The 25,389-nt window shown below is 42.5% G+C and overlaps 2 protein-coding genes across 5 annotated transcripts; both read left to right on the top strand.

Moving 5' to 3' along the window:
- The first annotated feature begins 1,636 nt into the window (after positions 1-1,636).
- Positions 1,637-16,158, top strand: soga3a (SOGA family member 3a). 3 transcript variants are annotated; one of them, XM_034127912.1, is made up of 8 exons: positions 1,645-2,609; positions 2,880-3,047; positions 8,131-8,433; positions 11,132-11,683; positions 11,932-12,011; positions 12,132-13,923; positions 14,791-14,826; positions 14,907-15,095. In XM_034127912.1, the coding sequence occupies exons 1-7, from the start codon at positions 2,199-2,201 to the stop codon at positions 14,818-14,820; spliced, it is 3,336 nt and encodes a 1,111-aa protein (XP_033983803.1). In that variant the 5' UTR covers positions 1,645-2,198; the 3' UTR covers positions 14,821-14,826; positions 14,907-15,095. The 3 variants fall into 3 exon arrangements, with proteins under 3 accessions (XP_033983804.1, XP_033983802.1, XP_033983803.1); XM_034127911.1 differs by lacking the exon at positions 14,791-14,826 and having other exon boundaries at positions 1,644-2,609; positions 14,907-16,158; XM_034127913.1 differs by lacking the exons at positions 8,131-8,433; positions 14,791-14,826 and having other exon boundaries at positions 1,637-2,609; positions 14,907-16,158.
- A 4,344-nt stretch (positions 16,159-20,502) lies between these two features.
- Positions 20,503-23,469, top strand: echdc1 (enoyl CoA hydratase domain containing 1). Of its 2 annotated transcripts, XM_034127289.1 has the most exons (7): positions 20,503-20,541; positions 21,081-21,140; positions 21,703-21,878; positions 22,016-22,158; positions 22,561-22,613; positions 22,757-22,837; positions 22,915-23,469. In XM_034127289.1, the coding sequence occupies exons 2-7, from the start codon at positions 21,082-21,084 to the stop codon at positions 23,318-23,320; spliced, it is 918 nt and encodes a 305-aa protein (XP_033983180.1). In that variant the 5' UTR covers positions 20,503-20,541; position 21,081; the 3' UTR covers positions 23,321-23,469. The 2 variants fall into 2 exon arrangements, with proteins under 2 accessions (XP_033983180.1, XP_033983181.1); XM_034127290.1 differs by lacking the exons at positions 20,503-20,541; positions 21,081-21,140 and having other exon boundaries at positions 21,769-21,878; positions 22,020-22,158.
- Positions 23,470-25,389: the final 1,920 nt, after the last annotated feature.

Here is a 25,389-nt window from a genome sequence, read left to right on the forward strand (position 1 = left end):
ATGGAGGAATACTGGTTCAAAGCAGTGTTCTATGCTTTGTTCAAGATAGCTGAGCAATTATCATGCCTATCTCCCTAGAGGCCAAACATCAGGTTAAACATCGTCACATAGTTATCATATGCCTGTAACAGCGTGTCATGTTTACCTTCTAGGAGGGCAAACATTCTGTCATATACATTGTCAGATACTTGGACCTTTGGTATCATGTGCCCTTCTGTATCCTTGAACACATTCAGTATTTTCCCATCAGTCTGTAAAGCCAAAAGGTCATAAGATGTTGTAAAGAAACCTATACCATATCTGCTGCAAATGTTAATTTCTGAAGTTTTACCACGACTACAGCATTAATGAGGTCTATGAGCAGTACATTGTTCTTTCCAAAGTTTATGTAAGGAGAATGCACACAGACTAAAAAAAGATTGTATAGTTACCCAGATACACATATTACATTCAATAAAGGAAAATAGAAAACTGGTTGAAAAATGTCAGGAGTTCACACACCAATCAGCACCATCTCAACAACTATCTATTTATAATCTCAAACAGGAATATTTTTAAAATAACTAAGTGCACACTGACTAAAATAACAGTCATACACTCACTTACGTCTGACATCAAAACAAACATCAGTCAAATGTCTCTTTCAATTTCAGGCACTGTCTGAGTCATAATACAATGTCAACATGATCTGTAACAAATCATCATAATGTCAGTGGGGAATATAGGAGTGTTGGCATTTTACCCATAATCCTTTTGGGGGTTTTGTGTGACTTTCAGAGTTGTGTAAAAATGCTCATGGGTGTGTCTGTAAATACTGTTCGGACCTGACCACCAGGACGGGGGAGGAACCGGTCCATTTCTTTCATCCCACCGGTGGGATGTTCTACGTCACATATTAGGGCCAGCTGTGTTGAAAGGGAGGGAGGGAGAGACAGGAAAAGAGAGAGAAAGGAGGATTTTATTCCCGTTATTGAAGCATCATTTCAGCTAGGCTGCTCAGTTGTTTTGACCAAGCAACTGCATCCACTCAAGACTTCAGTTCAGATACTTCGCTGACAACAAACTCGTGGATATTTTTAAGGACATATGTTGCAACATTCAATAGCATATTACAGGAAGAGGTAAGGGTGTCTTTTTCCAAACGAGACATGGTTCGTCAGGCTTCAGACAGTGAAATATGTGAACCGTTTCAAGCTTGTTTTGGCGCTCGAGCGGAAGATTTGAAAATCACATGTATCGCATAGAAAGCGACTTGTGTTATTATTTCTGTCAAGATGATAGTCATCCACCTCTCGTGCTCAAGTAGCAGAGAAATGGCAGCAGGCCAGGGTGGGAGTTCGCCTGCTACGACGAGGACATGTAGGAAAGTTAGCTTTTTACAGGCAAGGTAAGACTAAGACACCGTTAGTTTTCCAACAGTGAAGAGATATTAGTGTTAAATGTAATCCCCTCAAGTGTTCTCAGTGGTTTGTTACCTTTGAAATGAGTGACAGTTAGCAGACAGATGTTTTGACGGCGTAAATTGATGTGTTGTGTTGCCATCCACACAGCGCAAGGTGTTTTGCCGCCACTAATTAGAACCCGGTGTTTATTAATGGACGTGCTCTACTGCTTCCTCCAGCTATCTACCTCCAGGAAAATTATCTCATGGTTACAGCGGGTAAAAATACTCCACTGCTCTTACATCAGTGCGGCTCCGTGATATTTTGGGACTTCTCCCATTCGCTTTGGAGTGGTTACTGGGTGTCTGTCTGTCTGTGCCAGCCCTGGACTGTCGCCTACAACGACTCAGTGCAGGGGCGAGAGACGACACTGCGCGGCCTCAGATTTCGATATAAACATGTTAAAGAGAAGCAGGGGTGCAGCAGTGAGGAAGTACTCGAGATAAAAGAGGACACCATGGGGACTCTGGCACAAGAATGACAGCAGCCGTGAGGACATGGAAGGGACTGAAGCGTCCAGTCCCGCCGCCTGTGTGAGCACCGCTTCGGCTGCTGCGGGGCTGACGGGGGATATGGCCGGATGTGGATAATTGTCTCTTTCAATTTGGACATGGCAAAGTGTGCTGTTGAACTATATCAAGAAACATTTCAACTTGTGCTTTACAAAGCAGAAATGAAGACTTTTAAAATAGCTTGGTGATTAGCATTCATCTTTTATCTCATTAAGTGAATGTTTTATTTTAATTCGCTGGAGGAATGTGGAGTGCGATTATGAACGGCTCGGGGGTGCGCGGTGGGGGCGGTGCAGGCGGGGGCTACGTCCCGTCTCAGGGATGGGAGTTTGTGCGGTGCTCCAGGATGGACAGGCCCGATAGAGGCAGGGGCAAAAATCGCAGCCCGTCGAGGAGGATCTCTTCTCCGCCCACCGTCTTCAGTCACATCTACGACTCGCAGTTCTCTGCTACGGGAGAAGGTGGAGCAGGGACACAGCTTGAGGTCCTCAGGGGACAAATGTGGCCGGGTCCTGATGCCCAGCAGCAGCAGCAGCAAACACAACAAACGCGGCTTAAAAAGAAATTGGAGGATTTGAAAAAGCGACACATACAGGATAAGGAAGAATGGATGCGAGAGAAGGAGTCATTGTTGAGAGAAGTAGCTGACATACAAGTGATTGGAAATATTTACTACCCCTTTGAAGCTAAACATAGCTCTGTGTGTGCCTTTAGTGCTGTGTGGTACACATTCTTCTGTACGAGTAATGTATGGGGGGGTTGTAATTTGTCAATGGTACATTATTAGATGTGCTTGTATTTATTATCAAGTGTTGCATTATTTTTGATACTCTAATTGAACTGTGCAAAAGGCTAACTTTCCACTATGCAAGTACATCTGGCATATTTGGTTGACAAGAATGCTGCCAACTGTGTTTCCATGCAGGCAGGGGAGAATAGAAGGATATTGCTGGACCTGAAGACGGTTTTGGAGGACGTGCAGGCGGAGGTGAAGAGAGAGGAAGAGAAGAGGAGTGAGCTACAGTTGCAGTACACCAGAGACAGATGTGCCTGGGATCTGGAGAAGGCCGAGCTCAAATGCAGGATTGCACAGGTGATGGTTATGATGGGGATGTGTGGGTATAAAAACAAATAAGTCAGGTGCCGAGTCTGTGTGTGTATTTTAGAGAAATGTTTTCCATACTTTATATATAGCTGTGCATATCTGGTTTGTGTGCAGGTGCATGCACTATTTCTGGACAAATACAAAGTAACACTAAACTTACTTAACAGCAATACCAAGTAGTGCACTTTAATATATATTGTATATATATAAGTATTTTCTCATGTGTGTGCATGTCTAGCCAGTTTGGTGTAAATTGGGATGGCCTCCTGTGCCACCCACATGTCAGGGTGATAAGTCACGCTGGCATCCATCCAACTCAAGCCTGAGCTTAGACAAAAGATTTGCACATAATAGTCAAACCTATATCCGCCCCTCAGCCAGACACAGACACCAAACTTTGCTCTTAACAGCCGACTCTCAGTATGAAACATTTACCCATTTTTTTTTTTCCCTGGGACGGCTACTGTTTTTTTCTCTTTTTAAATGGGAAGAAAAAACTTGGAGGTTAAGTTTGCATACCAGTGCCATGCTGTGTCAGGCATTGCACGGAACACTTGAAGGACCATGGATGGCTATTCTTCAAAGCACAGTGGCATGAATGGATTTGTTCTGGTTGCATCAGTAGATGGATTTATTTGGTTGCCTTTAGAAGTCTAAACCTGATTAGAAGAAAATAAAACTTTAGATTCTGCTCAGCGTTTGTTCCCTTTACATGCTGGCATTCTTTGTGTGTCTCAGTACTCGCCATATCTCTAGTTTTTGTGATGACAGTGTTTCATTATCTGCCAGTCGAGCCCCATATGATTCCTATCACCGACTTAAAACTGATTGGTCACGCATTCACCCATCACACAGCTCTCCTCTTGTTCGGTCTACAAAGCGTTTTTTGAGTGGAGTGATGAAGCTCAAAAATGTAATGTTAGAAATTAACAAGGTGGTGCAAGACCACTGCTGACACAATGTCACAGGAATGCAACACAAGCCCCTCTTCACACATGCACTGCATCCCTGAACTTATCTAGACACTACCCGGAGGAGGTATATAAGGACTCAAATGTCTGATTAAGTTCCACCAGGAAAATAAACAGACTTTACCTTGTCCTAGTACATATTCAGTAGTAACATGGTTTCCCCTGATTGCAGATGGTTTAACTGCCATAATGTATTCTGCTCTGTGTGAGTAGATCCCTCAGTGTTGCTGTTGAGCTCCTCTCTTTGTCCTGCTGCCTCGGTGCCTTCTCACAGTGTGGCTGACAGAGAGCCTTATAAAAACAGACTTTTACAGTTCTGTTTTGTGTTTGCAAAACCCATTGTGGCAGTGGGAGAAAGAGGCTTAATCTACTGCATGAGTTTATACCACGCTGATGTTTATACCAAGATGCTGATGTGCATTTAAGGCAATCTCTATTCGAATTGCCTGCCACTCTGGAGAATAATCAGGTTGTTTTGTTTGGGACAGCGGAGATTTCATGATGTTTTCTTTCTTTATACATTTGCAAAAAACACGCAGACCACAAAAGGGCCAAGGGAAATGTGACTTGGAGTTACGCCATCCTGGGCGGGGTAAGCTTCGTTGTAAAAGTTGTTTTGTCTTGATGCCACATCCTGCCATAGTTTATAGTTTTTGGTATGTGTTTACCAAGTGCTAATCTATGGGTGCTTGTCAAATTGTCTTAAAAACATTCCCAGCTCAGTGATTAAAATAATAATTTACAGACTTCTGCACCTTTTTCCCTCTTGAGGCACTTACATATTTGTAACGGGTCTAAAACCAAAGTCTCCTGGTCTGCTTTTAGAATCAAGAAATGTAACATGGCAATGGATCATAAACAAAGATGTTGAAATCACATTTTCCCTATAATTAGGTAAAAGTAGTTTGTTTTAGCAAAAGAGTAAACTGTATTACATTTTTGTAATGAACTGTCCTTAGTCTTTTCATATCTGATTGTCTAAACACAGTCCCTGACTAGTTATGATGACGTTTCCTTTTCAGAAAACCTCTTCTTATTGAGGTTCATATTGGACATTTCCTTAAGTTACCAGGTTCAAAGGTTACCAGACCTAACAAACAGGTATTTTTGAAAATCACAGCTATTGATACAGACACAATAAGAAAAAAGGTGCGTTTGTTTGTTGCACAGGTATTGCCACAAGGGTACCAATAAAAGCAATTGTAAGAAAAAAAAGAGTCTGCTATTGGCCTTCCCCAGGAGAGACTGCTCCTCATTATTGCATATTTAATATATTTATTATACCCAATTTGAAAAATGCAGTAGTCTCTATGGTTGTCTCTCCTTGGAGATCTCTTCTGCAACAAAGCCAGCATGGCTTAGCGGTAGGAGCAGTCTAAACAAAATCATTTCTAACATGCTTCGCCCATATTTAGTTTGCAAAGAAAACAAGCTTTAGGATTACAATCACAATCATGTTTCAAATGAATGACTTTAGTAGGATACTGTGGGTAGTGTGCGCACCCGGCGTAGCTTGTCTGGTTGTAGAGGCTGAGGACAGATAGGGGAAAGAGAGGAGAGATGTTAGAAAATGGCTGTGTAATTTTATAGTTATAAGTGTATAGTAGAAAAACACGAGAAACAAAAGGGCGATGAAGAAATAGACAAGACTGCAAATCAATACAAAGTGTCAGTAGAGCAAAATGGGTGTAACTTCAATTCACTTGGAAGTGAAATGTGAGCAATTTCAGCATGGGTGAGTAACTCCTCTGTCCTTTTTCCACATGCTGGCTTCACTTTGCCAGTGCAGAAAAGAGCCCATATGAACTCAGACAGAGAGGAAACTAGGGTTTAAAGGAGGTGAAGTATTTGATAGTTTGAATGCTGATACTGATCGCGCTGACGGCAACCCAATCAGAAGGAGGCGGCCAGAATAAAAGATTATCCGCGCAGCCAAGTGTATTATACAAACCTAAAGTGAGTGAATGGAACAAGTGGTGGATACTTAAGGACCTGGTCCAGTTTTGGGGAATTTTAAGTCTGGAAGTTCACTGCGAGTGAAGTTGTAAGTGAAAAAGCATTTGCAAGTTGTCATGGTAAAGATGTCCTAGAGTAGTACTACATTATTGCCTTATTGATGAAGTTTCATACATAAAATGTACCCATCTGACATGTTATGACCTATTTCCTTAGCTATAGTCAGCAGCTCGTTTACGTCTGTCGTTTTTGTCAGGAAACCAAAGCACTGTAGCAAAAAACAGACAAATCATTATATACATTTGAAATCGGCTTGGTTCATAAAGCATCAACACAGTAGCTTATGAACAGTTGTATACTTGTTCTATTCTTGATATTTTAATTACAAAATCTTCTCCATAATCGGCTTTGGCTGTGAGTGTAAGTACTGTATGTTGTTTCCACATTCTTTTTGGGGCACTTACCACAAAATACCAAGCAAGCATCCAAGGTCCCAGGCCGAGGACTTAGGCCGGATATTTCCTGGCATATTTCTGCGCATGCCTCTGATTTATGAAAGCTGTTGGCAACTAGGAGACATCTAACTGCCTGAGCAGTCAACTCCCCCTCCTCCGTTTACCTCGTCTCATAACCTACCCTCGGATGTGACTTTGCGCAAGGCTGTGTGACCGCTATTTATAGTGGGTCACCGTGGTGACACAGTTACCTTAATGTGCTATACAGTAACGGACATAGTGTTTAATGGTATTAGGAGATGGCTCAGTGAGAATGAGAGATGTGGGTGTACTGTGTGTATGTGTGTTCCCTAACCTGTTTGCATATTAAGTTTCTCTGGAGTTTCCCTTGAGAAGACAGTTTTATTTCAATCAACAATAAATCCTTCAGCTGTCTAATTTTGACTACTATCCTCTTAACTTTTGCACTTCTACTATTTGTTTACTTGTGGATGTTTAAATAGACTGTGGACAGCACCCATCAGCATCCATCTGTAATTGTGGTGAACTTCTAGAAGAGCCACAGGCAGACAGAAAGGGTTGGCTTGTTTTTATCCACCATCATTTCATGACCCCAGGCCACATGCAGAAATAGCACCGTGGCCGGGGCTTGTAAGAAGGCTTTGGTCGCTGTCTGTGACTGAACACTGAAATAACACACTCAGGCATGCTCGTATGCATTCTTTCCCTCTTTCTAATACACACTACTTACACACACATGCTCAGGCGTTGTCTTGGTATCTTTCCTGTTTTTTTTTTATAAGAAATATAAATGTACATATTTACCACAGAATGGACAAATCCATCTACTTAAACACACTCTTATTCTCAAATTCTAAACACGAAAAAAGCCTCTATAACAGATAATACCCTCTTAACACAATTACCTTATGTAAACATACAAACCAGACCACCAAGATATACATCTTCATCAAATTCTGTCAGTTTTCAGGCCTTTTTTCTCACAGTAAACCCTGACTTGTTTTCAACATTTCTTATTCATTCTCAGTAAAGTTGCAGTTTCTTGGCCCCACTAGAGTGACATTCCCAGGGGAAATGCCCAGGGTATTTTGCTTGAAAATGGGCAAAGTAATATCATTCATGTAACAGAAATGTCCACTTGAACCTAATAAAATAGACATTTCCGTAATGTTTTGCACAGAATCAGAAAGTCTGTTGTATTTGTGTTGAAAGATCCTCTTTGTATGAGTGGTTGTTTCCCTAAAAACTGGCACCCGGAGTATCATTTGATTGAGGCCACATGCATCCTCTGCAGACATATTTCCTGCACTGCATCCTGTGTGTGAGAAGTACCATAGAAAAGAGACTTGCACTCTGAACCCTGGGTGTGAGTTCTTTCAATCCCTTCTCTCTTCTCCCTCTTCCCTCCCCTGAACCCACTCGTCCCTGTGGTGCATTATCCCCCCACTTCCTCCACCTTCTCTTCCTGCCACTCCTTCATTCTCTTAATTCCAATTTCTCTCATTCCTGGCTTGCTTGTCCCTCCGTCTGGCTCTCTTCTTTTTCTCCAAATCCCTTATCACCACTGACCTTTCTCCACTGTCTCTCTCCCACTCTATCCCCTTGCATCTCCCGGCTGCCTTCTCTCTCCTCCTCCGTGCCCTCTGCACTCCCTGTCTATCTCTACAGCTGGAGGCTAGAGAGGGTGCTGGTTTGGTCAGTGGAGGGGTCCAGTCAGCCGCAGGTCCTCGATCTGTGGCGTCACGGAGTGCTCGAGAGCAGCACGGCGAGACATTGTCTCTCCGCCGGGAGAGGGAAGAGCAGCGGCGGCTCCTGGCGGACACACACTCCACTGCCATGGACCTGCGCTGTCGCCTGGAGCACAACGAGAGGGACTGGGTGAGGGAGAAAGCCGAGCTGCTGGAGAGGTTTGATTTGGAGAGGAGGGAATGGGAGTGCCAGCTGAAGGATATGCAGAGAAAAATAGAGGAGGTAACTGTCTGAATTATAATATTTCTGCATTTTGTACTAGTTTTATTAATTGGCTTGGGGTTAAGGCTGGATTTAGACAGTGATGGAATGTACCTTAAGTATAATTTAAGGTACTTGTACGTTACCAACTTTGTATTAAGTGTAATCTACACATTTTTACTATGCTTCATTTATTTTCATATTGTACATTTCCATTCACTACATTGACATATTTAGTTACTTTACAGATTCAGATTATTAGAATAAAAAAAAATAAAAAAAATGTATATATAATTGTAGGTAAAGAAATCCAGCAGCAGTAAATACAAAAGCTCCACCATAACAGCTGTAATGAACACATTAATCTATCAGTCCATAATCCAGTCATTCATATGATTCTGAAATGGGCAACACTTTTGTGGATGTGGATACTGATACTTTTCTCAAGTACTTTCTTAATTATACTTGTACCAGAATATTTTAGTATTGCTACTTTAACTTAAACAAGAGATCTGGCTTCCCCTCCACCACTGGATTTAGGTAAAAGTAAGGCAAGTGGAAAACTAGATCAAGTAGAACCATTTCCAAACTTGTGAAATATTTTTTTTGTGTAGGATGTATGGCTTCCCATGCACTGAGCAGAGTGTAATACTTCCCTCCTACACATCCTGTTCAGCATCAACACTGTCAAAACAATATCCCTGATCAGTGCAGCTGCAGAGTGAGGAAAGGAAGGAGTGGAAGGAGGAGGGCTCTGCCATTTCTCTGATCTCTGGCTGCATCTCAGGTCGGTTAAATGGAATCCTTGCGTCCCTCACTTGCGTAGTTTCCCTGCGACTAGTCCCTCCCACCAGGGAAGCATGGAGAGACGCAAGGAAACCACGAGAAGCAGGGAAATGAGTTTTAAGAGCAATGGGACGTCCTTTCCTCCGGAGCGTCACGTGAAGCGACGTCCGTTTGTGATGACGCCGCACAGCTGTTCGTCTGACAGCAGCTCTGTCCCCGTTATTTTCACAAACACCCCCGCCTCTGTTAGTACACATTTACTGACACAAACATTTGTATCATCTGTTGTAGACTCAAATAAATAAAATAAAATAAGAACTCATTCTCAAAAAAGATAAACGCCATTCTTAAAATGTATAAACAAAAAAAGCGATCATGAAAATGTTTCCAATAAATGAATAAAATGATTTTTGACCACTTTGTTGTTCAGATATATCACATATTTGTAACTGAATGATGCATGAATTGAAACAAAACATGGTATAAACTGAGGAGTGACTCTCGTGAGTTTCATGTGTTTTCTTCACTCCGCTGGGAAACTGCTCTCATGTCAAGAAGCATCAGATCATTGCATGCGCTGCATCGTCCAATCAGTGAGCGATACACAGTAAGGGGGCGGGGCGAGTATCTGAGGATTTCACCGGAGGATGGTCTGGTGGTTCCTCGATTATCGCTCCTCCATTATCGCTCCTCGATCCTCGGTCCTCCGGCAGAAATAAGCGCCATGGGACGCTACTCAAGATGGCGCAGACAAATCAACTTCCGGTGATACAGAGGACCGAGGAGCGAGGAAATGAAAATAACCGACCTGAGATGCAGCCCATGTGTACTGAGACAGAGGCAGTGATTGAGACGGGCTATGACCTGGAGTGATGTAGACGGAGAAGCTGGCATGAAACAGAAAGACCTTTACAAGAGATAGTCAAAAGGCCAACACAGAAAATAGTTTTCTTTCACAATCAAACTTTATTTTCACATATTGATTCAAACGGCGCTCTGTACCAAATTATTCATGCGTTTTTTTTGATGGAAACTTATTTTTGGGAAATATGCCTGATCATGTGAGCTGTCCTTATAATAAAGTTGTTGTGTGAAAATGGTGTTTTATATGGGAAATAATGGAAAGTATAAAAAGATTAGGTTAGTCAGAAAGGGAATCAAGAGCAAATGAATGGCCCATAAAGAGGGACAAACATAAAGAAAAGAGTGAAGCATGCGTGGTAACAATGCCTGAGTCAAAATGTGACATGGAGCAGGTTACTGTTTTTAATAAGGCAAGCCGTACAAAAGTAGTTGGACATAGTGCAAAGGCACTGTAACAATTTGCTATGAAAAGAACATGTGGCTCACATTCGTCCCTCTGACCAGAAATGAGAGGAAAACAGCAGAGGACTAAAAGGCACTATTTCATCTAGAAATCGCGTGATGGGGAGGGAGCCCAGTAAACATGAAATGCTTACTATTTTGGGATCTCATGGTAGGAAGCCAGAGGTTACCCAACTGGAGTGAAATCATTCTTTGAATGTTTTTTTGTAATCCTCTGTGGGCTAAATATGTTCTTATAATTTGTTGCAATGCTGTCTCCTCATCCCAAATCTATTTGTGTGTGGAATAATACAATATTGCACTGTTCGTATAGTTTTATTAGGACATTATTTATATTGTGTGACCTTTGTTCTAGACCCATATTTTGTATATCCTCTCATTATAACCATTCAGCAAGACTAGAGGCATTATGAACAAAAATACTTTGACTGAGGTGTACATTTCTATCTTATAGATGATCTAATCATTTCATCAGACACATGTCAATGCATAGTTTTTGTTCCTAGCTGCAGCAAAATATAACGTAGAAATTCCCCCTTAAAAACATATTTTAGATTACAAAAGGACCATTCTGGGACTACCTTCATTCTCTCCTCCTGTTTTCCAGCTGTACTGTGACGTGGGGACCAAGCGAGAAGAAAGCGGGCTGGACAGTGGGAGGCAGCAGGACGATGATGCTGTTCACAGACTCAGCATCCGCTCATCCAGCACCGGCTCCAGTTTGCTTAGTGACAGCGAGCCGCTCAGCAGCAGCAGTCAGTCGGAGTGCATCACACATCCACCTTTACCCAGTTTCAGTGGCAACAGAAACAGCAGCAGTGAATTTGTCGGCAGAGGCGGTCACCACACCTCTTGCTTACACGCAGACAGCCTGAATAAATATGTTGATGCTCAGTTCACTCAGAATGACCACTCACAACCTGAGCTGGAGTTAAGATACAGAGGCACCTGGCAGAAAGACTCAGACTATGATAGCAAGAAAGCTGTGGATATCATGGAGTTGGATGCTATGTTTCATGGAGCTCCTGGCAGCGGAGAGCAACAAATCGTCTCAAATGTCACTGAAGGCAATGTCCATGTTAGTCCTGAAGAAAGCCTTCATTGGGCAGAGCTGAGTTACGGAACTGAGAAGAAGAGGAACACCACTGCTCTCAATGCTGTGAGTGTTTGAAACTATTTCTCTATTTGTTAAAAACAGACTATACAGTTAGAATCATTGGTGTGGTCGGCATTACTTTGCTTGTCAAACTTGTTTGATCATCAGTGTCCTGTATACTTATTTCTGTCATTCCTTGGCTCTTTGAACAGATAATCCCCTTTTATCTTCTTCATCTTCAAAGTTGTATTTGTACAGTTCTTCAACAATACACAGTATCCATCATGTCTGACTCTTCTCCCTGTGCTCAGGCTCTGAAGGAGATAGCCCGTGTCAGCGAGGAGCTTTGCAGCTACCAGGATGAGATCAGAAAGAAGAGTGGGGATAAGAGGTAAATAATTCCTCTCTGCTATGTTCCCGTCCTGTCGTCAGAAGGGAACTATGGTAATCACTGTGTCGGTTTTGTCTTGATGCTCTAGCTATAAGACCTAACGCATTTCATTCCCTTCAGGACTCGATCTGAATCCCTGACCTTACCTGAGGAGAGCGACAAGTTGTTCAGTCACGATAAAACCCAACTGGAGGTGGATGATCCTCCCTGCGACCTCAGCCAGATTTACGATAACTTTCGGGCCTTGGAGAGGGAGAACTGGATCACCATGTCACACGATAACACCTGGCGGGATGACAGAGGGCCGAGCAAATCCTGGAGAGCAAACTCAGCTGATCCAGACGGCTACCGAGAAACACAGACGAGCCCTGAACTACTCTTTGAGATCGATACAGAGGCTCCGACCATCCCTCCCCGCATCACCTCCTGGATTCAGAGCTCCCCCACCCACCCAGACACTGAACTCTACATCCCAGAATCCCCCATGGCCACAATAGGGAAGTGCCAAAGCCCCTCTGTAATCGTGGATAAAAAATGTAGCAGCCCGTCTATTGTCAGGAAGTTCGAGGCTATGCTGCAAGAAAACGAAGGGAAAGTTTTAAAAGACGGCGTCGTAGCATCCTGCGCTGTGCCTACTAACTCTGAACGTTATATGGGCTGCTGCCACAACCGCTGGTCCTGTGATGGAAGCAAGTTTACCGGCAACAAGCTGTCCACATGCGGGACTGTCCAGAAGAGCTTCTCTGAAGTCAACATATTGACTGCCGGAAAAAATGATTACTGCCCAGGAAACCATAAAAGCCCCGGGCTACAAATGCCTCCGACTGTCAAAGAATTACCTTTAGATCTGCTCTTGTCCTCTCTTGACATACCGCCTGCTGCCCCCAACCTCAAGGGCTCCAGAAGAAACATACTGCTGGAGCAAAAAACTGCTGAGTTCAACAGGACGTTGTTTCAGGCTGAGATGGGCCGTGGCGTAAAGGAGAAGGACAGTTTAACAGCAGCAGATGTTGGCAGCCAACCAGTCTTTCCACCAACTTCGGCATCAGATGAGATTTTACCTCCCAGTGAGAAGCCATGTCAGCCACATTGTACTGGTGTCACCACTACAGTCATTGGTATGCATCCTGATGTCATATTATCTCCCTCCACCTCAAATGCAACACCTCAGAACCACAAGGTCCAGCCAAGGCAAATGAGATGTAGTCCTGAGGGTCAAGAGGTCAGAATGAAGCAAGAAATACCCTCTGAACCTTCATCCGAACAGATTCAAGTCAGGGAGGCTGCAACAATCATCTCCCCTGCAACCCGTTCTGAGGTCACGCACAAAGTTTCTACAGCGAGCAGTCCTTCCAGAAAAACCCATCACAGAGCGGCTACAGAGCCTCTCTTCCCTGAGCCTGCAAACACCCAGCCACGTCAGAATGGGGACACTTCCAGCTCCAAGAATGGGAATCCCCATGGAGCAAAGTGTCAGTCAGCCAGAGGTGGCGTCTCACTCCAGACACAGCCAGGGCAGCAGGCACAGCAGAAGCCCGTTCCTGCTTCCCAGTCGGACTCCTCCAGGCCCGGGCCTCGAATGATGAACGAGCATCCCTGGAAGGCCCTCACTCTGGCCGCATACCCACGGCCCGAGGGATCCAGGTCCAACTACGGGGCGGTGGAAAGGATTCTGAAGAATTACGAGAGCGCCGCCCGGGCTCAGCTGAACCAGAGCCAGCCAAACAAGCCGGCTTTGAGTCCAAACGCCTGTGTTGGGCAGGACATAGAAGTGGACATGCTGGACATGAACCCTCTGCACTTACCCCCCACTCTGAGACACACGCAGAACTCACACAGCTCACACACCACACACTCACAGCTCAGCAGCTACAGCAACATGTGTGTGGAAGAGGTACATCTAACAGTGCAGGTGGGTAGAGTCTGAAATACAGTCTGTATTCACACTGTCACATATAAGCATTGCAACTGTGCTGTTCACTGTACAGATGTTAACATTTAGAGGCATTCTCTTGGAATATCATCTGTAAGTCTGCATTTTGTTTTACCCAAATTGAGTCAAATATATTTTTAAGGCCAATTAAACCTGTGGACCTGGGTGAACCCACACATTTAGTTCTGTTTTATTTCTTTCTGAAACACTAAGCAATTGCCCTTGACTGAGGACAGCTCCGGTGGGAATGTTGTTTATTTCTGGTATGTGCTAAGAGACAGAAGCGGGCCAGAGCCTCCATTATTATCGGTGCATCTGGGCCATTCCATTGCTTAAAGGCTCCTGACAAAAGGAACTGGCATCCAAAGTACTTGGCAGGAGGTTTCTCACCCTCATCAACGCGTCTTTCATCTCTCATTCCTTCCACGGGGCCCCATAGTAGAAGTGTTTTTATGGCCTTTGTGTGGTAATTACAGAAGTATCTGCAAGGAGCCAGCTGAATAAATGCCCTTGGCAGAGCACTGGAATGAGAAAGCTGAAGCGATTACGCCGCTTTAAAGTCACGCAAATAGAAAAATCGTGGGGGCAATTATCAAGCCAATTTGATTTGACCTCATGAAAAGAATGTAATCTGAGGAGCGCACTTGGGTTTAACCTCAACCGAGGAGCGCTGTCCAAAATGAAATGCTGGAGAGTCTATAGATCTGCCAAGTGGCAGCAGAGCCATGGTTTCAGATATTCCACTTCAGACTCTTCCCTCCCTACCAAAAAGAATGGGATCTACCTGTGTGACCTTTTCACATGAGCATGTTCCTGTTTGTGAAATATGCCTGTTGTTTCCCCTAGGCCCAAGAAGACTTCAGATGGAACACGTGACAAAATGTAAAGTATCTTAGTGTGTTTTTAATTGTTGATAGAACGGTGTGATAATCCTAAATGGTAATTCATTTGTTTGTCCACAGGACAACGAAGAGACCTCCGACTCCTCCTGCGCTCAGAAGAACTTCTCCAGGCCCGCCCGTCCTGCCAACCGACGCCGCCCCTCCCGATGGGCCAGCCGCTCCCCCACCTCCTCCTCCTCACCCTCCCCCTCTCCCTCCACCCCCCCCGTTGTGCAGCCATCCTTCCCCCTCCACAAACACAGTTCCTCTTTTACCTACTCACATGCCTTCCACATAGAGACTGTCATTATTTGATAACCTCTGAACACTTTTCATTACTGTTGTACATACCAGACCCTTGTTCACTCCTACAGACTCGGAAGTGCTTTAGTTTTGATTTCACTCAGTTTTTAGAATGTACAGTATGTGGTATCCAGTGGAGCCTAACTGAACAAAAAAGGCAAGGAAAGGATCTGAAGCAGCTTCACGTATTCAGCAGTATGCTTGGCTTCATGCATAGCCTCAGTGGAGTGAACACATCACGCTCATTCATTCGTGCCAACCATCTGAATGGACGTCCTACGCTCAGGATTCTAGCCTTGACTAGTGTACCCTCCACTTCTGTCTTATATATACTGTATCAACAAAGTGATGCTTGCTTATAGTCAAATGATCCCAAAAACTTCCAGCCAAATGAAATCCAGAATGATGTATTTACTAGTACTGTATTTTGTAAATTGTGTGCAACATGTTTTGTGTGCTTTTTGCACAAAATATGCTGTTACACACACAATATGCAGCGTCATGGTGGTAGAGCAGAGATTTCCCGTAAGCATCTCTCTGTGTGCTGAACCAAGCAGTGTTGATTTCTGCCTTCTTCAATATATTACCCACAATACATGCCTGGACCGTACCTTGACGTAAACACTTAGCTTTACATTCACGACTGGCTTTATTTTTTTCTCATGATTACAGTAACAATAATGTGAGGGTTTTTTTTATAACTTTGTACCAAAGCCTGGTTTCCTTATATGCATTTTCCTGATTTAAAAATGAAATGCATTGTTTGTTATCACATTTGATTTTGCTTTCCCCCCATTGCTGATGTTTTCCAACATCAATCATGAGAGCCTTCTTTTGTGCATAGCAGTGATTACCATGCTTATGATAAAAAGATTAAAAAGCCTTTTTCTACTTTTACTAACTCTGAATAGTCACATATCAGGACATTACTCAGCTGAGTAGTACAGGTTTTGGGTCAAAGTGATGAATCATATCATGATGAAGGTGATGCCTTTGCTGTTCTTTTTGTGTAATAAACTTAAGGACTGAATGATTTCTCCTCTTGTTTACTTCACAAATCAGTTTTTTTATTCGGCTGACTGACAAAAAGTGAGCTTAAACCCATCTGTCTAGCATGACTGTGAAAACAGCATTATTATAAAGTAATATTTCAAAAGTTGCTGCAGACAAACTCGCTTATTATAATTTTCTCCAATTATCTTCAATAAGTGTTATGAGTTTAGAACTATGCTAAACCGAGCCACTGTGCAGTGCCCTGCTGCAGGCCTCTTCAACCCTTATCCTACAATAGGGACTGTAATGTAGTTCTCAACATCAATCAAACATGGCACACAAAGTATTTCTGCATCCAGAGGAGTACTCGGTGACCCTTCCCTAAGATGAAGCACCAGAACCAAACGTCTATCTGGCTGCTTTAATCTCCTGATGTCAGATTGATGGCTGCAGAGGGGCCGTCCATCACTTTGATAGAGTTTGATGTCTGCGTATGTATTCCTCCATAAATGCATTCTGTTCCCCAAGAAAACTTGGTGTAATGAAGACCGTTTTACTTATTCATGTAACTCTTCGCTTCTGTGAAAATACCTGTCTTTCATATTTGTTCTGCGCTGTCTGGAAAACAAATCACATTTCAACACACACACTCACTTACATAAACATACAAATGAACACACACGCAAGCTTACACATCCTTGGCCCTGAGCGGCATGGACACCTAACCCCTCACCCTGAAACCTGGCACCCACATGTCTGACGGAAATAACAGGTGCGACAATGTTATGGTGCCAGAAATCCTACCCTGGCGCTGATATAAATATAAATATTGTCATCCTCTCTCTGATGCCTAGCCTAGCGCTGTGTTGGCTGTCTCACACTGTTTCCCTGTGTCAAGGCCGGGTAGCAGCCTGGACTCCCAGGACTGGCCTGTGGTCAAGTCTGGAGATTTCCAGATGCTCAAACCATTTATATAACCAGTACTAACTGCTTTGATTCCAGTGCTGCTGAAAAACACAATAACACAGGAAAGAATTTATGGGGCAATCTGTCTTTTATCTTGCAAACATATAATAAGACTTTTATAGTCATCCTCTTACAACCTTGAGTAAAATCATTTAAAAATGTATTTACATTTTGGCTACTTGTTTCCTCAGTACACATAGTAACGCTTGATTGGCCTCCAAAGAATCTCTAAGCAATCATTAGCACTATGACTCTGCAGTTAATGGCCAAACATGACTCGACATTTTTAGTCATTATCTTTTCAGAATATTTTCTTTTCATGTCAAAATACATTGAAGTCATATTAGATCACTTAGGAATGATCTTTGAGACTTTTTCAGTTTTTAATAAACTAGTTTGAGTAAATATCCCTTTTGGTATATGTTTTCTTCCCAGCTAGGTATGGTATCAAATATGCACTTTATCTTTAAATGTTCACTCACTATACTATCCACAGGAATTCTAATTAGCAGTTTTAGTTGCTGACTAATGTCTGGGCATCATTTGTGATACTTCCTTAGTGTGTGTCAGTATACATTGGAAATGTTGCTCGGCCTTCAAGCCTCTCTGCAGTGCAAGGCCCAACATGACTCATCATATTTGGTCACACACAGAGATAAGGGTCACATGAGATTCCTTAAGAATTGGTTTTGCTTTGTGAGTTGCTGTCAACATGTCCCAGTTGCTGCTGGAAAAGTACTCATTGGCCCTCGAAGTGTCTCCCACTGGCCCTCTGCCCCCCAGCTCTCTATTGCTCCTCTCAGGAAACCTCCAGGCCCCTGAGAGTCTCTGGCAACTGCCAACCTGCCATTCTTCCTGCCCTGAAATAGACCCTCACTGGCACTTATCTGCATATGTGTGTGTGTGTGTGTGTGTGTGTGTGTGTGTGTGTGTGTGTGTGTGTGTGTGTGTGTGTGTGTGTGTGTGTGTGTGTGTGTGTGTGTGTGTGTGTGTGTGTGTGTGTGTGTGTGTGCTTTCTTATCTTGGTAAGTTGGTATAGAGCCATGCTGACTGCAGCACATTCCCTGACTTCCTGTGGAGCCCCGGACAGCTGCATATCGATCCATACACTGATGCATCACTTTAGAGGCCTCATACACGCACGACCACTCACCAGAACCTTTATATATACAGTCTATGACTGGAACGCACACAGGCTGTTATTTCAGACAGGCCTCCATTATCAGCTGGAGTCTGCGGCTGGATCGCTGATATCCGGGTATATTATATAAGATTATAAAACAGAAGGCTGACTCTAATCAGAATGAGTGAAAGGGCTGTGCAGAGGATGAATGGAAGTGGGCATGGATGGTGAGATAATGGCTTTGGGAATTACATTTTATAAAATACTTTGTAGTAAAATAATCCCTTATACACTTGTGGGTGACTTTAGAAATACTATGTATGCAAATGAAAGCCTGATATTGGGAGACAGGTTGCCGGCTAGCTGACCTAGCTTTAAGTACTGTACAGAGCATGAAGAATAGTCAGCGTGTCTGGAATGCCTGCCTTGGATGCATCCCACCGACCTTTTTGAATTCCTTCCCCACTTTTAAATAGACCAGAGAGCGAGGTATGGACTTCTGACAGTCTTGGATACTGTACACTGTATCCTTGACGATGACCTGTTATGTCTGTAGTAAGTCATGAATGAGTTTGGTTCCACAAGGATACCCATGTAGGGAAAAATCCCTCTGATTGGTTATTACACACTCATAATAAAGGGTCGAATGTAAGGATTCACTGTGTCTGAATAGCCAGTAAATAATTACACTTTTAAGGGTATGTGCAAAAATATCTAGCATGAATGAATCTTTTGCATGTATTTTTGTAACCATTTCCTCCCAAAGTAGATTTTGTAAGTGTTTATTTAGCGGTGGTTGTTGAAAACTGAACAAGCAGGGGTGAAATGTTTTTATATATTTATATGCACCTGAAATTGGCCCTGATGCATGATGATTCATTTTACTTTTTGTGCATTAGGTATATTATGATGCTATTACTTTTGTACTTTCACTGAAGATTTTAGATGCAGGACTTCTATTTGTATTTCTAATTTGATTCAAATGCTCAACTTTTTTTGAGCATCTCTCTGGAATGCTCAGTGTTTGTATGTTTTCACAAATATCTTCAGGGCTGTGAATACAGTTAGAGGATGTGTGGATAGAGGTGAAGAATTGATATGCTCCAAGTTAGATCAGATTAGTGGACAGGAAGGGTCTCATCCTCCCTCTGTTTTGGCACATTTACCTTCCTTTTCCTGAATATTTGTTGGTCTTCGTATAATCCTTGTTTGTGAACACCCTTATATCTTAATTTCACTCACTGAACATCACACGAACATTATATATCACCAAATTGTATACATCTTTACTTGTAAACCTCAGAATGTACACAGATGCATTGGTTATACACAGAATAAGTATGGACCTTCAAGTCTGTGGCAATTTATATCTGTCTGTGTTTGCACAGTACTACGATCTCAGAGCAATTCACACTTTTTACTAACCTTTAGAACGATGTAAATCCCTCTTGGGATGATATTACGTGTTAGGAGGTAATGGCAAAAGTGCAAAGCTAGAACTCAACTATTGCCCATAATTCAAAAGTATGGGTGAATTTGCTTGCCTCCTAATCGTGAACTCTGTTTTGATATTATTACAACATTTAACATCTTTGAAAATAATACCTATTATGTTCATTTAGAGACATTCAGTCCGGTTATATAAGGCTTGGCTACAGATGAGACAAAATCCCACAGCACGTTTTTGTTTGACTTTTTGTTGACAAGACTTGGAAGTTACCAAAGTAACATGACTTTTAAAATTCAGTATGTGTAATATTGAATATGTATTAGTTCTTGTGCCAAAGAAAATGTTATTTTGATGTCTTATCTTAACACAGACACAGCATAGTGATGACAAATGTGGCTACGTTAATATAACTGTCAGCTGCCCTTTGCCAAAACTGTATTATAACTCGTAGGTGTTGTTTTAATCCCACAGTCAATACAACTGAATAAGGACATGTGTGAGAGCCAGTAGACAGTAGTCTGTGTTTACACACTTGTGACAGACAAAGAGCAGAGCTCTCTGTGCAGTGCATTGGCCAATGATGTATAATGTTACATTCGTGTTGCAGAATAAATGAAAGCCTCTATTTGTAGTGTTTTGTGTAGAATGTATATGGTCCATTTAGCACGAAAACATCATGGATAAATGTATTTCCTTTAATGCAAGAGTTGATATTTGTTTTTTAAATGACACCTGAATCAACAGTGCTGCTTGGTATTATTCCGCCCCCCTGTGGGGACTTTGAGGAACTACATGTGTGTTTCAATTAGTTTCTTCCGAAGAGCTCTAGTTTCCGGTGGGACGAATTTCAGAGTGACACCAGGCGAATGTCAATAAGCAAGGTTGGTGTTCGAGTCTTTTGATTCTCAGTGGTTTGTTATCATTAAACTATGGTGGCATGTTAAATATATCTTACGAAATGTATTAGTTGTATCCGATTTTCGTTGAATGAGTAGGCTAGTGGCCTACACATTTAAGTTAGAAATGAATACTTACACCTTGTAGTTCCCAAATAAAGTGTTGGTTACCAATGGTTTAGTTTGGATGTTAGACAGTTCATAGTGTCAGCAGTCAGAGGAGTGAGAGGACACACATTTTTATTGAATTTCAGTGTTTCTTCTATTTGATTCGGATATATAATATTCAGCATGTTAAGAATTCTTATTACTTTTGAAAAGCTTCTATATCAATGCAGCATTTAATTCCTACACTGAACAGTAGGAAACTGCTCTTTATATTTAAGTGCCAGTCAGTTTTATATAAATATTTGTGTATACATATTTAATTTAATGTATAATTTTTTTCAAAGCTTCCATATCTTGTGACAAAAGGACTCCACATATTTAAACCCATATTTTGTACCATCTGCATTCTGCTTCAGGATGGTTATGTGTGCTGTGAGGCAGCATCTCCTGTGGGGCAGCTGTGGAGCCTGGGCCAGGTAAGGGAGTCTAGTCAGCATTGTTTATTACCACGCAGGTGATGGTAAACAGTGTCATAAATAAAGGAACATTAAATCTACCAAGCTGAGAAACATTAAGTCTAATAACCAAAATGCATTTCTCAGGCGCTTGGATTTGTGAAATATCAATCTATAAAAAAGTAATACATCTTTGATTCTGACTCCTGACTACAATGAGTCAAAATCTGAGCTGTTTCATTCTCAGGGTTACACGTTTGTTTGTGTGGCTCTGTACCATGACCCTTCAGGCTGATTTACAAACCGGTACACTGAGGGAGTGTATTTTAAGTATTCATCAGTCATGAGCACCACAAGTATGATTTCCATTAGGCAGTTTTGCATACCATTTCTTTATACTGCAATTACACATGCACGTTCAGTCTGATTTGAATGAATGTATCATTTAGCTTCAAGCACACATCTGATCATGTAAAGAACAACATTACCTCTCTTTTTATTCCTGTGTAAGGGATGGATCTACATATAGATTAACTGCAATTGACAGGATATAATTAAACTTTTTGAATGTTGTTCCTATAAGGTTCCTGCAGAGACAGAGCAGGGGCTGTGTGTACTCCAGCGTCCATGGCTTCCAGCAGGAGGAGATCAGAGAGAAGCTGCAGGCCTTTCCTGGAGGCTCCATTGAGCTGCTCACACAGGAGTCTGGCCTCGCTGTGCTAACCATCAACTACCCCTCCCGCATGAACGCCTTCTCCGGTAACATGACAGGGAATTGAGAGGAACACTTCCTCTCAGATTTACTAGTGCAGATTTGGATTAAACTCATTTGCACACAATCATAAACAAATTACATATCATCCCAGTTCAATATTGTCACCTTTTCTTCCTCCCAGGCAGTATGATGGTGGATCTGGAGGAGAGGGTGAGCCAGCTGGAGGGCTGGACAGACGGTAAAGGCCTCATAGTTCAGGGTGCCTCGGGAACCTTCTGCTCTGGATCAGACCTCAACGCTGTCAGGGCCTTATCCAACCCACAGGTAGCCCAGCAACAACATGATTTAAAGCAGTGACTTTAAATATTTTGCCTTACGAGTACCCTTTTTTCAAACCATTGATTGAACTGACAACCCCGGACAAAGTGACATATTTTATTAATATTTCACATTATATACAAGGCATGACAATTCAAGTATTAAATAACTGATAAGCTGTACAATTAACCCACATTTATCTTTGTACAATGAGCCATTTGGGTTAATTTTGACAATACTATTTAATTGGAATGATTCAGATATGATTTTTTTCTTTTATCTTTAGGAGTCTTTCGTACAAATACTTGCTGTGTCTGTTTATTGCTGCAATGTTTGCCTGTATCTCTGTACTTTTATCTTTATGTCTCATGGATGTAAACTACAGAATGTTTTTTTTCTTCCTTGTAGGATGGGATGAAGATGTGTATGTTTATGCAGAATACTCTTACAAGACTACTCAGGTAAGGACTCTCTTTTTCTAATGTCTTGCAAATGACAATGCCGACTAAATCAGCAGCAACCAGTCTGAGCTTACAAGAGTTGGAGTTTAGCTGTTATGCAATGTCCACTTCAGTACATTTACAGAATAATGTCCTCAGTGCAGGCTGCCTATGATCTCTGTTGCTCTGGTGGAGGGGAGAGCTCTGGGAGGGGGTGCAGAACTCACCACTGCCTGCGATTTCAGGTGAATACGTACATTTATATCAGCGTTCATCTAAACGCTGATAATAATCTAACGTGTGTCTGTCATCTCTCTCATAGGTTAATGGCACCTGGCAGTGTGATCCAGTTTGTACATAAACACATGGGCTTGGTCCCCGGCTGGGGCGGTGCCGCTCGACTTGTCCGCATTGTGGGAAGCCAGAATGCACTGAAGCTGCTGGGAGGTGCTGTCAAAGTGGATCCAGAACTGGCCTTGCAGATTGGACTGGCAGAGGAAGTCCTGCAGGGGGAGGGGACGGGCACCCCCCTGCAGCGGGCTGAGAACTGGCTCAGTGTCTACACAAAGGGTCCTGCCCCAGTGATCCAGGCTGTGAAGAAGGTGGTGCTGTCAGGGAGAGAGCTCCCCCTGTCTGAGGCTCTGAGGACAGAGAAGGACGTATTTGGGACGGTGTGGGGGGGCCCAGCTAACATGCAGGCTCTGGCCAGTAAGTCCAAACACAGATGAGAGACCGTCAGCTGAGACATTTGTGGAAAGCTCTTTACACATCTGAATTGTGTGGAAGAGAACTGTAACAGACTGACCTCAATAAACGATTTAGTTATAAAATGTGGACTCTGGAAATGTAGAGGCACAGAATAAAGGGTGAAACTTCATAATTTCAGATCACTGCATCATACACTTATAATTAGAGATCCGTCATTATCACTTACTTTAATGGTTGTGATGTATTTGATTTGTTTCTCTTAATGTGACATTGTAACAACTCATCACAAAAGTCATTTGGTACTGGTACTTGTGGGGGAAACCTCTGAAGCAATTGGAGACAGGACTCAGAGAGACACGAGGAGAGCTGGAGCTTTGATGGCAAACACTGATGGTTTATTTGGAGCTTCGGCCGGAGAATTCACAAGACATGTCATGGGCCACGATCTGACCACAGGGTAGAGATGCCAAATCAATTCTGAAGAACCCTTCTGTAGTTCCAGGTTTTAACTAGTTCAGAGTGTAATAATCAACATTCTTCAATAGATAGACTAAACAGCTGAGGACACTGAATCACATTTGTTGTCGCTTATGGCTCAGGGTCATCTACACCCCGAGAAGGATGTGTTCCAGGTGTCCCATAACAATTACTATCTCTGACCGAGAGTTGCCCGGTCATAAACTGGTAACAACAACAAAATGCTAGGGCAGCCCCTCCTTAAGGGAGATAGCATGCTGCCCAAGGCTGGGCATCTGCGTCAGAGGGCGAAGGAAGACATGCAGGGCATATTATTCCCTGACAGTACTGATATTTGTTGGTAATATTGCAAACATTGTCGTATTTCCAGGTGTAAAAACTGAACTAACAGCATAAACAAAAACTCCATTGTTGTTGCTTAGGGGTTATATTTTCTCTCTACAGCCTTCTTTACAATGAAATATTTGGCAAATCTAGTGTCAGGTGACCGTATAATGTTTTGGTTTCAGTAATACTCTGTATAATGATGCTGTATACAGATGTATTAAACAGTGCTGTATGATTCCACGGGTTTTATATTTTCAGTATGGATGAAAGCAAGGACCTTAAAGATTGTTCCCTATCTTCCAAATCACTTCTGTGCCCATGAGACAAGCACATGAACTCCAGGTCGCCTGAAAATGTGATTACGGTGGTGATTAGATCATGGCAGGACGACAGCATCAGCATGCAGATACTGACAGGGTATAACAAGCATGAGGCAGCATCTGTCTGCAGGACTGAGAGTAATGCTGCTTTCCTCTTTCCCTCAGGTTTGTAGGTTACTTCAGATTCCTCTGCAGTCACAGTGTGTCCTTGCTCATCCCAGCATTCTCATTCTTTTTATTCTACTGAAAAGCACGTGGGAAGACACAAGGCTTTTTTAGAGCACAAGGCTGCAAAAAACGTTCAAATGTGCATACATATGTCTTCAATTTTTTTCATTTGTTTATTTCACATAAAGAAATGTGCCCGTACAGTGAAAGGTCAGAGCAGGACGATTCCTGGAGGATGCCAAGCCTTTATCTCCTTCCCCACCCCCCCAGAGGTCGTGTTTCCTGGCAGACACCCAGCTGAGGCTGATAGCTGCTGTGGTCTGAATACCTAACACCTACAAGGTGAGTGAGGGGAAAGTCACGAGTTGTATGATATAAAGAATATAAATGATCTTCAATGACATATAGAGGAGAGGCTGTGCTGCATTTGTGGACATCATAGTGTCAGCATCTTTCTCCTTGTTACACCTGTTGAGATCTTCTATTTATAGCTAAGTAAGGAAACCACTGTCACTACCTCATTCTGCAATATGCAGTCTTTTATCCGTCTGTCTTTTAAATGTATTGTTTTATATATTATGTTATATGATTAATGCATATTAAATATCTCAGCTGTGCATGTAGTAGAAATAATAATGATTTTTGAACTCTGGAAAAATCTCGAGATGAAAAACAAGTAAAATGTTAGTGCACAATGAGCCCATTGATAGTCCTACTTATGTAACACTCAATACAATTCTATATTAAATATAAAATGACCAGAACGTATTCTAATAACCAGAGACATGAGCCCAAGA

This window comes from Trematomus bernacchii, unplaced genomic scaffold (assembly GCF_902827165.1).
Source record: "Trematomus bernacchii unplaced genomic scaffold, fTreBer1.1, whole genome shotgun sequence".
Taxonomy (NCBI): domain Eukaryota; kingdom Metazoa; phylum Chordata; class Actinopteri; order Perciformes; family Nototheniidae; genus Trematomus; species Trematomus bernacchii.